The 13,487-nt window shown below is 32.8% G+C and overlaps 1 protein-coding gene across 1 annotated transcript; it reads right to left on the bottom strand.

Moving 5' to 3' along the window:
- Positions 1-4,963: 4,963 nt before the first annotated feature.
- LOC105155609 (uncharacterized) lies at positions 4,964-10,101 on the bottom strand. The gene is made up of 3 exons (XM_088877955.1): positions 9,371-10,101; positions 6,952-7,139; positions 4,964-6,238 (listed from the first exon to the last, which is right to left on the bottom strand). The coding sequence occupies exons 1-3, from the start codon at positions 10,014-10,016 to the stop codon at positions 5,696-5,698; spliced, it is 1,377 nt and encodes a 458-aa protein (XP_088734081.1). The 5' UTR covers positions 10,017-10,101; the 3' UTR covers positions 4,964-5,695.
- Between the last annotated feature and the right edge of the window lie 3,386 nt (positions 10,102-13,487).

Raw genomic sequence — 13,487 nt, 5'->3', positions numbered from 1 at the left:
TTATCTTTGGGTAAATTACATAAGACCCAATGTGTTTTGGTAAAATAATATAAATTTTTATTTTATAAGTAAAAATTTTCTTGTATTTTATGAAGTGTAACAAAAATTAACCTTCTTTTGCGTTAGAAATAATAGAGAGTGTTTTACACACATATAGTGCTAGTGAGTTTCATTTTTGGCTTTTTACAAGGCTAGTTACTTAAGTATATAAATATCTATTTTACCCCTTTTTTTATATTTAAATATATTTTAAATTAATTTATTAAATTATTATTAGATTAAAATACATTTTAATAAATTATATATTTGATTAATTTAAATGTATTTTAATAAATTATATTATTTATGGAATATATTAATTTAAATATAAAAATAACTAATAATATGTAAAAAAATTAAGTTGAGAAAATACAATACAAAATTAGTATACCAAAATTCACTTTTGAAATTTAAATATTTATATAAATATAAGTATAGATATAAATCAATTATACAATTTTATAATATTAACTAAATTAAATTATTATTTTGTTTAAATATGTTACGATAAATTATATTTATAAATTTAGAATATATTAATTATTCAAAAGTTATATCAAATTATTTAAACTATATTATTTATTATAAATAATATCTAAGTTAAAATGACAATTATGTGTATTTGAAAAATAATTTTATTACATTTTTATTATTTTTAATTTCTGAAAAATTACATCACTTTGATTGAATTTATTTTTTAAAAAATTAAAATATTATATTTTCCCTGCCCAACACAAGGCACCACGGGCAATCGCCTGGATATCACTACAAAAAAATTATTTTATTAGAACGATTTTTTTATTTGTAATCGTTTTTGTAGCAGAAAGGCACCGTGGCTAAATAAGGTGTTACGAACTTTTTGTAACGGCTTTATAAAAAGTCGATACAAATTCTGACTGTATTTGTAATGACCACTTGTAGCCATTACAAACCTGGTGATATGGAAAAAAAAATAAATTTGGAACTGATTTTGTTATGGCTCGGTTGAATTTGATTTAACTGTTATTGTAACGGCTTTGTAACACATTTAGATATGGTTTGCTCAATATTAGGAACGATTTTTATAATACTAACAATCCAACTGCATTAATCGTCTAAATAGTTTGTGGGCTTTGTCGTGATGTTAACATACTTTAATATGATAAATGACCAGAACAAAGATAAAGTCATAATGAATACTCATTTCTAGTCATTTAATAATATTACATTATATTGAATTTGTCAAATAAATTACATCCATACTAGTCTAATTAGTTTTCCAATCACCTATTCTAACACTTGTAAACAGAACGTGAAACATAAACATAGTGTTTGGATTTGTAATTTGGGTGTTTTATTTTGGTGTTTTGGAGATAGAGAGAGAAAAACAGAGATAAATAAGTATGTATTTGAGATAGATGGAATGTTTGAATTTGTATTTTGATATAATATAAAATAGTTTAAAATAAGTGGTGTATGTTTGATGTTGGGATATAGGAGACAAAAGTTACTATTGATTGTCAAATCATGTCATTTTTATATATATTTATTAATATAATTGTGTATGTATATAGTATTTTATTTGTTAGTGAAATATAGTATATATACTTATATTAAGTAATTTTCTTTGTTGAGGTTTTTTTTACATTTTAAATAATAATTACAAATTTAATGAATAATTAAATGCACTATAGTATTGTCTCTAAAATGATCTTGTTACACTTTATATTTGGACTGAAAAAATATAATATATAAAATTCAAATAATAAATATTTTTAATTAAGTATGTATATTGGTATATTGTCCTTAATTTTCAAATTTCTGAAATATTTCGCAGATGTATTAAGAATTTTGAGTACGAAATATTTAAATAGTGTAAGTTGAAAATAATTAATATATAGTAAATTGAAGTATAGTAATGTGTTGAAAATACATTTGTTAGACTTTATATTTGGATTGATTAATTATAATTGATAATTGAAGTAATGAAAAATATGAATTTCGTATATAGTACTGGTGTATTATCCTCAATATACAAAACTAAATAATATATTGCGGTAGAAATTTTTTAAATATTTTAGTCAATGGCATTGATAGTAAATATTTTTAATATCAATGTTTTGTAAGTTAAAAATTATTTTTTATATATAATTATTGCTTAGATTTAACATATAGCATATATATTAAATAATATATAATATAAATTATATAGATAAATTTAGAAAAATTCACTATATCTCATTTGCTTTGGTGTGGAGATTATTTATTTATATTAAATAATAATTAAAAATTGAATAAAAAAATATAGGCTAGCTAGTAATATATCTATAGGGCTAAAAAGATAGTTTCATCAGGTGAATTTTACAGATTTGTACAGTTGGGTTATGGGCCTATAAATTAAAAAAAAAAATAGCTTAGTAGACAAATTTGTGTTTTTACACCCAATGGAGGTGTAAAAATCAAAACCAAATATTGATATTATTTTGGCCCATTTCAAAGATGGGCCAAAATATAAATCCAAACACAGTGAAAGGATTTTGTCCTCAGGAGGATGACCTCCGTAAGGCTTGTTTGGGTACCAGGTGAACCAACAACATTTTTTTTAGCGGTTTCAATCATTCTCCAAGATCTTCAGGTTTAAGATGGGCCAAAACATGGACAATGTTTGCCTTGATTTGTTTTGGAAGTTTTGGTGGTGTTTTGAAATGTTTTGAAAGAGTGCCTCTTTTGTTTTTCTACACCTACAAATAAAAAAATTATATTCATACTCATACATATATATAAATATATATAAAAGAGACATGATTTGACAATGAACAGTAATTTTTCTCTCCTACTAAACAACATCAAACATATCATACTTATTTTATATTATCTCCAAAAACAAATCCAAACATACACACTATTTTTAATACATATTTATTTATCTTTGTTTTTCTCTCTCTATCTCCACAAAGTACATCAAACATAAATTAAAAATAAAACCAAACACAGTGATCAGTTTCCCATGGATGGCCCCGAATATAATGCGTCCAAATTTAGAAGTTTAGTTTAACATCTAATGTATTTTAGGAATGCTCCAAAGGTGCACATATAAGTTAGAGATTTGTTTGCGTGCCCTATAAAAAATGAATACGTGAGAATATCATAACGGTTTTGATTATAGTCTTTCAATATTTAAATTAGCAATATCATAAAGGAGAAATATGAAGTTCGTAAAAATATTTAAAATAGTAAAATTTGTACTTAAAGCATGAATGGCTAGTATTTTCTAACATTCTCAAGTTGCATGATTTTATGCAAATCAATAATTTAAAAATGATCTAGCGATCATAATGAGTCCGTATATATTCGAGTTTTAATGAGATGGAAGTTGGCTCAGTATGACCCAATTAAGAAAAGCACGAATGTTGGTCAATTTTTAGATTGTTGAGAAGTTTAGGACATTTATTAAATTCGGGATATTATTACGTAGCCCCACATCAATGGTGCACTTTAAAAATAAGGGATCAAAGTGGATAAAAAATAAAGATGGGAAACTGACAGTGACATCTGACATTTACGAAAAATTAGTATGTAAACACTGCAAATGTGGACATGGGGTTTGATAATCTCGAAAGGTTGCTACAACCCGACAGTCACTAGCGCGCCTAGTTAGCAGAATTATCACCCAAGAACCTGTTCACTCGAGGCAAAGTTAGCGGCACACATCACTCACTTGGCTGATCGCTTATGGAGGCACAAGGACTGGTGATGGCTGGTGCACACTGGAACATAGGGGATCGCTGAACTGTCAGCATCACTAGTGACCCATGGCTTCCACGTCCAGCTACCTTTCGGATCATCGCCTCCGTAGGACACTTCCTAGTACCACCAAGGTGGCCCATTGATTATGGATGATGGAGCTGGGATGAGTCGGTGATTCGATCAGAGTTCTTGGATATTGACGCAGAATACATTCTCTTCACAATGATACAATAGGTGGATTAGAGGACGAACTCATTTGGCATTACGAAAAGAATGGTAAAATTTACGGTAAAGATTGTGTACAAACTGGCACATAAAGCTTGCTTCGTCAACAGGCTCGTCGGATGCACATGAGCAGGTCCACAAGCGTTTATGGTCTTCGAATTTCATCTGGAGTTCGAATAAAAGTCCAACTTTTTGCTTGGAAATGTGGTGTGTATGCAATCCCAAGAAGAAGTCTTTGCAAGCCTGGAGTGTCTTTGTAGGAGGGATGTCCGTGGTATGAAGCTGAGGAGCACGCTGCCCATGCGTTTGTGAGATGCCCTTATGCACAGTTGGTTTGAGCTCTTTCGGATTTGCCAAGGAGGATTATTTCAGACAACTATGCAACAACAATGATATGGCTGCGAGAGGTACACAGCCTTGGATGCGCAAGACTTCACATTCTTCCTATTCCTTTGCTAGATGTCGTTGCATCACTGAGACCAAACTCCCTTCGAGGGTCGTAGCATGGAAGCAGTCAAGACAGTAGCTTAGCCACGCCACTACACGAGGTTAAGCAGCTGAGAAAGAGTATCGAGAGGTTAGGGGAGGTTCAGCATGCATGTGTTAGGTCGCCTTAATTGGTCATGTCTATTCTTTATTGTTGAGCTGAGACGTGGTCTTATTTCTAATTCTGGTAAATAAATAACCGCGTTTTTTTCGAAAAAAAAATTGTCAACAATGAAAATTTGAGTTAATATTATTATAATTTCAAAAGAGAAAAAGGAATAGTACAAAATTACACTAACTCGCATGAAAATTATTATTGTCAACCCTTTAAACTAATAAACCTTCAAAAGAGCCCTCTGTAGATATTTGTTACAAGTTGAAAACATCAAACATGTATGAGAAATTTCCAGTAGGTATTACTCCTTTTCTATCATAATAAAAGCAAGAAATCATGAAACGTGGCTGGTTCCTATAAACCACAGCAATGTGCTTCATCAACTCTTAGCTCATTCAAATACAAGAGGTGGGAGTGTTGACTATTCCAATTCGTCATACAAATCAGACAGTGAACTTCACAATGTTAGTATAAGATTATCAGAGGCAAGGAATTACATGTTCGATATGCTTCCATGATAAGCATAAGACTTCTCCATAACCCAGAGACCAGAGTTACGAAGGGAGGAATTTCATGCAGCAACCGTTGCTTCATATTTTCTAGTAATATGTACATGTAATCAACCATAACTTGCATTTCAGTTCTTTCTTCTCAAGTCATGGTCGAGCTGTGACATCATGGCATCAGAAATGAACAAAGTACAAGGGATAGAGAGACAATTCGTCACCAAGCCAAGTTATTGCCTGAAGCTATTCTATAGTTCAAAGGAACAAAGAAATAAGGAACATATAGTACCTTCTCGGTGGCTCTGGTCCGACAGAAAATCAGAAATACGAATCATCAAAATTCTTCAACTTTGACACTGTTATGTGCAGTATACTTCAGCCCTCTAGGATTGGGGCTTGCCAGTAACTTCCAGATCATGATGTAACACTTGGACCAAGCACACAATGTTGCGATGGTTTCGACTTTGCAAACATAATTCATGAGTCATTTCTGCAAGTGTTAGGAAGGGCTGGAACATACTCCATTTTCTGGCTTCGATCACCTTGCCCAGAGATGTTTTTTCTTGGCAAAAACAGTAGGAATTTCCCAAGAACAAATTCATGAAGTTTTAGTTCTATTCCCTTCGGTTGAGGCTACCTTAATGGGCATAGAGCAATCTAAATCCTCCTCCAGATCACTAAACGATATATCTTCTTCATTTACCACAATTGAGGTGCCTGAATAGCCAATTAGATCTGGATCATCCTTTAGCCAGTCATCATCATCATTGTCGTCATCGTCATCATTATTGTTATCATCATGCACTGGTGTTTCGATGGATGAACCCACAACTATCTCCTTCTCCAGGAGTTTGGGTGCTGGGTCTTCTTTGATGACAGACTTGTCAATGAACTCGATGTCATTAAATGGGTGCTTCTCGATCTCATGATCTGCTGTCGTATGGTTCATTGAAGATTCGTAAGGAGATATTTGGCCCGATGCGTTTCCAAAATAAGCATCTTCATAAGAGTGCGCAATAAAATTCTCATGCGTTGAATCTGTACTTTCTTTCAAATGAAAATCACTGACTCCCAACCAGTATGACTCCTCCTTAGTTCGCTTTTGTAACTCTTGCATCCACATAGCTCTTGCTTGCACAATCTGCAAGCCAATTAGACAAATAAGGACAACTAGTTGCATACTGCTCAGTTTCATCAAGATTCTTGGTCAAGAACTGCAATATATGTTTCAAACATAATGCCATGCATGGTAACAAGAACAGCTTGATTCTAGTCTCACCCAAACCCATAATCACTCTTCATTTTGCAACCTAGAATCCTAAAATTATATTAACCAACATAAACAACAAATACTATTTCATAGTTGATATGAAATAGAAAGAAGACAATGCTTTAAAAAATAAAAGAAGGGAAAAAGGGGGAAATGAACACTTAAGTAAGGTGTCTTTTCCAACTGACAACCAGCTTATATTAGGATGGCAATAAATGTTTCAACTTACTATAACAAGAGCATAACAGAACAATTAAATGTTTTATCTCCCAGTCAAGTCACCCCCAGATCACTTCCATAAACACAGTAAAAACAAATTTAGCGTGAAGACCAAAATTGCATTGAAAACTTAGCATACACCAAGAACGAATTATAAACTGATTACACACTCAAAGACATAACAATCTAGTAACTCATTTCTCTGGGCAGGCTTTTGACTTCAAATCTGGGTGAAATAACTTCTTATTATTTCCAGAAAAATAAAGAAAACTAACTGCTAACATAAACCATTTACAATGCTCTAATTTACTGCAAATGAGAGTTAAATGCATCACTTGATGTCTAATTCTAAGTTACCAACTAACCTGCAGCGAAGACAACAGATCAGCATCATGTTTATTTAACCTTGAATGTAGAAGAACAAAATAGACCATCCAAAAGTAACCCTCACTCATATGGACTGGGCAAAGTTCAATTCTAAGAGCAGCCAATCTTGGTGCTAGATATTCAACAGCCATTGCATGCTTGTACTGGGCATCGGATATATCAAAATCTAGAGAAAAGAAATACATATGATAATTAGACAGAAACACATATGATAATTAAACAGAAACAGCCATCATAATGATGATGTTTCTGAAACTATAATACTTGGAATTGTGAGATGCTTGGTATCACAGCAAAGTAGTATATTTGTTGATTTACCGTCATCATGAGACCCATTACAAAGTAAAATATGCACCAATAAGCAACAATTACACCACAAACATCCATCTCTATGCATGTATATATTGATGTTTAACTACTTAACTACAGCCTCCAGGGAGAAGTTGCACCAGTAGATGAAATCACAGGATGAGAAGAGAGTTTGCTATGAGACACTAAATATTTGACGAACAGATAGCATCTTAGATGGTAACAGCATTCAATCACTGAGGCCAACAAATCTAGTCAGCAAATTCAATATATAATGCGAAAAGTCTGGAAGTATACAGCTTGATGAGTTGTTGAGCATGAACACTGAGAATAAGGTGGTGAGAGGGAGAAACCACCCCTAGGTCTCCAAGTAGCCTCTTTCTGATATCCAATTTCATTCCATTTGTCTACCTGACTAGCCAAGAATTTGAAACTACACTTCAAAAGGTACTCTACAGAACATAGAATCTCCATCCTTGCCACAGGCACCAGCAGCATGAAGCCACATCTGGAAATGCAGCAGGCAACTCTTAATGTCAACTTTATCTTTCGATCGCAGCTGTTGGTGCTATATGAAGGCAAATTTTTTGTGAGTCACAGGTTGGGCACAGTTAGTTCATAACCTCATCTGCCTGAAAACTCTTGGATTTTGGACGCAGACTCTAACTACGATGAAAAAAAACACGCTTTGTTTGCTGGTATGGTGTCGAGCGTTGGTTGTAATTAGCTTCCTGTATTTGTAACTTTTCCGAGAAAGTTGTTTCTATAAGCTTTCACGCATTTACATTACAACCATAAGATGTAAGCTACAGGGGCTAGTAGCCGAGTAAGTTGGGGTTATTTCCAAGTGTAGTCACTCGAGGCTTGGAATTTACATATATAGGGTGTAAGCTATTGGGTTAACTAGTGAAGGCAGGTGTTATTGCGAGTGTCCATTGTTGCTATTCCAAGAATGGAAACACTGACTAGACAGGTTTAAGTTAACATTCTCAGATCCAAAGTAAGTGGCAGTTTAGAATGTCAGCAGCAACTGTATTAACATCTAAAAAAACTATGGATGATATGCAGGTTTTGGCTAATTGTTAAAGAAGTTTAGTCTGCTAACTAGTTTGGATGCAATATATAAACTTTGGAACACTTCTGTAATTATTTAATGACATCCAAAAGAATTAAGTGATACAAGTGAGACTGCTCAAATGAAAGTGATATCTGGCTGACTAATTTGTCTATGCTGCAGAGGGTTGAAACCACAGCTTAAGCCTTAACATCCCTAAGACAAACTATAAAGTAGTTCAAGATACAAGGTTATAGGGCTTTTCTAGATCACTAATTCCTAATGCCGTTACTTCTAACAGAAACTAGCTTTAATAACTGATCTTCGAGGCTTAGATCCAATTAATTTTCTTAAACCTAATTCGAGCTTAAGTCATTAATCAGTCAATCAGGTGTACCATTCCAAACGTGGCAAGTTTGCTAAATCCAACAATATGAGCAAAAGAACTACTAAAAATTTTGTGCATTCAACAATGACAATGCAACAGAACAAATCAGCTAAGAGTTTGTGTGACATATTGGCAGACTTGATAAGTTTCATTGTTCACAAGCTACACCGAATCACAAACATAAGTTGGATAAATTACACATATTAACCTATGGAAGAGTGAGAACACAAGAAAATAGTTAAATAAACTCAAGTCATCAATCAGATACTTGTTCTTTTACATGCATCTTCTTCAAGAACAAGAATTATCCCCAAGTTAAACATCTAGAGTTCCTTTCGAACTACAAAGGCTTGAGTTTCCAACATAAACATGGAGACAAGCTAGACCAAACTATTGTTTTGATATAAAACCTTGACAAATGAAATGAGAGTGCCACACCTGATTCTATTATCTGCAAGGAAGAAAGAAACTAGTTATTATCTTTCTAATGGTATGAATGCTTAAATTATAAAACGCTTATGAAAATCATTTCACTTCTTCACGAAGTCATAAATATCCATTCACAACCAAAACTGACAGAAGTCACAAATCAAAGGCAACATTATTCATTTACATAATCAAGATTGAAAAGATCAGATTTCCTCACCATCAAATTCCCCTTCGTCTGATAACGGGAAATCCAACCAGGTCTCTGGATGACGCGCAATATTCCTCGCGAAGGCCAACACTTCCTCAGTGATTCCAACTGCACTCTCTATAATCTTAGTGTAATAATCCTCAGACGGGTAGAAATTTCCTAACTCCGAAAATTGACCAGAATCTCTCTCCTCATACTCCACCAATTCCTCGTCCTCCTCGTCCTCCTCATTACCCAGCCCGGCCCCATCAGATTTCGGCTGCAAGTGAAACGGACCTGATGCCAGACTCAACGGCGGCGGGGGCGGAGGCGGAGGCGGCGGAGGAGGAGCGAGAAACGAAGCAACGCCCCAAATTTGACGCGTCAGACTCTCTTTGAGTTCCGATAAATCCTCTTTCACACCACGCCCTTGATTGTTATCATTTTCATCTTCATCCTCGCCATGATTGTTACTGGCACCACCATCACTATCCGTCAATCGACGATCTTCAGTGTAGAGTTCGCTGTCTTGCAGCCGCTCTTCCGACGGTACGACGTCGTTGGGGGTGGGTCGAGGAATGGCGTCATCTCGGGTCTCCTTCTCCTCCACCACATCTTCTACTTCTTCGTCGTCGAGGCGGAGAGTGTTGGCGATGGAACGAGCCAGCCAAGACATGTTCCTACGACGTCGTATTTCGCGATTCGAGATCGACCTGAATTTTTGAAAAAAAAGCTTTTGCAGCAGGTGAACGAATGATTATGTTCGTCAGCGACGTATTATTTTGTCCTTGTCCTCTTTTTGCTGCTGACGTGGACTCTCATTTCTTACACTCTTTTTATTTTTAAATCCAATTACTCAAAATATACTAATACAAAGACAAAACCACTATATTTGTTTTTATTTTTAAATTATTTTCAAAATAAATCAAAACATACCCAATATTTATCATCATTCAAAAAATACCTTATTTAGATGTTTTTAACTATTTTAACATAAATACATATATATATACACACACACACATATATATATATATATAAATATATATAAAAAAGACATAATTTGACAATAAATAGTAATTTTGTCTCCCGAAACACAACATTAAACATATAATACTTATTTTAAATCATCTTTAGACATAAATCCAAACATACATACTATCTCTAACACACACTTATTTATCTTTATTTTTTTCTCTCTATCTCCAACAAAATACTCAGAAAACGAATCCAAATACTACGAACATATTTCTATACTCCCAAATGAAATTTTGTAACAGTATTATATTCAATTTTTTTATTATATCAATAATATTTTTAAATTGATCCTTTTTTTCTTTTTAATGTAATTTATTGAATTAAATATTTTTATTATATATAATATATTTTAAAACATAAAAATTTATTTATTATATGCACCAAAATCGACGTGGCACGAATGCTATATTTTTAAGGAAGAAAGTAATGAAAGTAATATTCACTTAATATGGCGATCAATCAAATTAAAATATTATTATTTATTCCACAATAAATAAATTTGCATGATTGAAAAAAAATATTTTTCAATTAATTAATTTTAGCAAGTTACTTTAGATTTTTCTATAGTGTAAGAATAATATAAAAAAATTGCAAATAAAACATAAAAATCCTCAAATGTTACAATTGTGATATTATAAAGTTTACTGCTATGGAATTTTAATTAATTAGGTGGTAAATAAAAATATTTATTTCACAAAAGATTAAATTATTATAATACTCATTACAAATAAGATAAATATACTAATATAAGTAGAATTGATTCTTACAAATTATTATTCTGTTGACGAGGATGTGTTGAAATTTACAAGTAAGAAGAATTTTGGTAAGAAATATAAACTCCACAAGATAGCAATTTTTTTTCATGACTAAGTAGAAATCCTGTGGTTCTAACCAATAGAGAGAGACTAAAAATAAAACTGTCGAAAAAATATATTTTAAACACGTTTAAGTATACTTTGATTATTATTTTTATTAATAGACAAGATAAGTTTAAACCTAGGACTTAATAGGCTAATAGACCCAAGTCGAAACCAAGCCCTGTCGACCGCTGGGGCTCGACGAGGCTTGCCTCCGTCCCTACAAACACTCCCAGAAATATTTTTTTAAGCCAAATGTCGAAAAAATACTTGAATTAAGCCAAATGAGGTGTAGGTGCAACTGCAATGAACCTTGCAGCGAGGAAGGATTCGGTACACCTGCACCAAGAAAATGCATATCTGTTTGCAGAGGCGAGAGCAAAATTCTAGGGAGAGTGTTGGAAGCAATGATGGGTATAACTGTATTTTAACATTTTTGAAGGAAGAGAAAGAGGAGTATAATCTTTAATCTTTGCACTCTAAATTATTTCTCTCTGTTCATTTAAATAATATCATATTACAAGTCTTTTCATAGGCCTAAGCACCAGCTAATAAATATATAATTTTGTACATAAAATAAATGCAAAAACATAATGCTAAACATCAAATTTTATTTCTGGCAGTACTTGGTTAAATAGTCATAACTCTCTGTATAAATTTCAAATGTACTTGAAACTTGGACCATGTGAAACTAGACTCACAAAGATTTAACCCCATATAAGATTCATCCAAAAATGACAATTGTTTGCATTCTAGAAACGTATTTATAATTTTGTTGAGAACTGTGACTGCTAAAATAAATTAATAAAATAAGTTTGGCATATTTGATTCAACATAACACTAATAAAACCTGCCTAGACTAACTTACTACTTGAGTTATATTCTGATGAGTATGAAAAGTCCCTTATTATTAGCAGGATATCCTACCTACTCTAGCAGTTAAGCTCTACGATTTGCACTCCTGGAATGGGGGGAGGGGGGTGATGATGTTTTCTAAATCTTTCATGGACTAAGCCCATAAGTAAGGCACATCAACCTAGCTGGCTACGAGCCCAGCTGGCCCATCAGCAAGGAGACAAGCCCACAAGCTTACTTTATACATTATTGTACTAGCAGACCTAAAAAACAAACTCATTCCAGCAAAACACATCATGATATAGCTGGACGGATACGTCATATAGCTTGCAAAACACATCAAAACACGTCATTCTAAAATATCTTTAGGTGGCTCCTAGTAGATTGATGGCAAACGAGCTAGGAGTCCACGAGTAACGATTCTCAGATTTTCAAGCCGACTTGGCAAGACTCAGTTAACTTAATGTATCTCAATCAAATCAAGTTCAAATCGTGCAGGATTTGTTCGACTAGTTAGTTGATTCAAAGGGCTTTCAAATGGTGTTGGACTCTTGATAATAAGCCCCATATCCTGCTCTGTACATTCCTATAATAGAGGCCTTGTGCAATTATTTGTTAACATCAACCTTCACTCTCACTTATTCTCTCATTTCTCTATCGATTTTTAGACTATTTTGAACCTATATTTGCTCTCCATATGAATATATATACTTTAACGTTATTCTACACTATTGTTCTCACTTTGATTCAAGTTTCCCTTACTCTTTTTCAGTAAAATCACTATTAATTTAATCATTGGAGTGCTAACCTTTGTTTTGCAGGATTAGTCCCCGTTGATTTTAATTTATTTTTTTTTTTAAGATCTTTCGACTTTATGGTGTGGCCAAAAATCTTGTACACATCATAGTATATATCTACACAAACACTAAATACATTTATATTTAATATTCATATATATATATATATATATATATATATAGAGAGAGAGAGAGAGAGAGAGAGAGAGAGATGACTGATGAAGAGGGCGACGATGGAGAAAAGAGTAGGGAAGGGAAGAGCAAGTGGGGGGGGGAGTGAGGGGAATAAGCCGATTGGGGGGAAGGCGGTTTTGGAAAAAAGATGATGACATGGAATTTTTATAATTTTTTAAAATATTTTATATAATTTTTTGTATTTATATATTATTTAATTATATATCATCCAATATATATCAAATTAATTTCAGACCATTGATTGAGTTAATGATATTCGGATTATAGATTTAAACATCAAATATATGGACCCTAGATGCTATTGATGAGATCTGAGCCATCAATCCATATTAATTAAAATTTAAATAGCTCTTAAACAAACGTATAAATATCATTTTATAATTAAAAATGAAAAATAAAAAATGA

Source organism: Sesamum indicum, linkage group LG2 (genome assembly GCF_026168435.1).
Source record: "Sesamum indicum cultivar Baizhima isolate 11 linkage group LG2, ASM2616843v1, whole genome shotgun sequence".
Taxonomy (NCBI): Eukaryota; Viridiplantae; Streptophyta; class Magnoliopsida; order Lamiales; family Pedaliaceae; genus Sesamum; species Sesamum indicum.
This window is presented reverse-complemented; position numbering and strand designations above follow the sequence as displayed.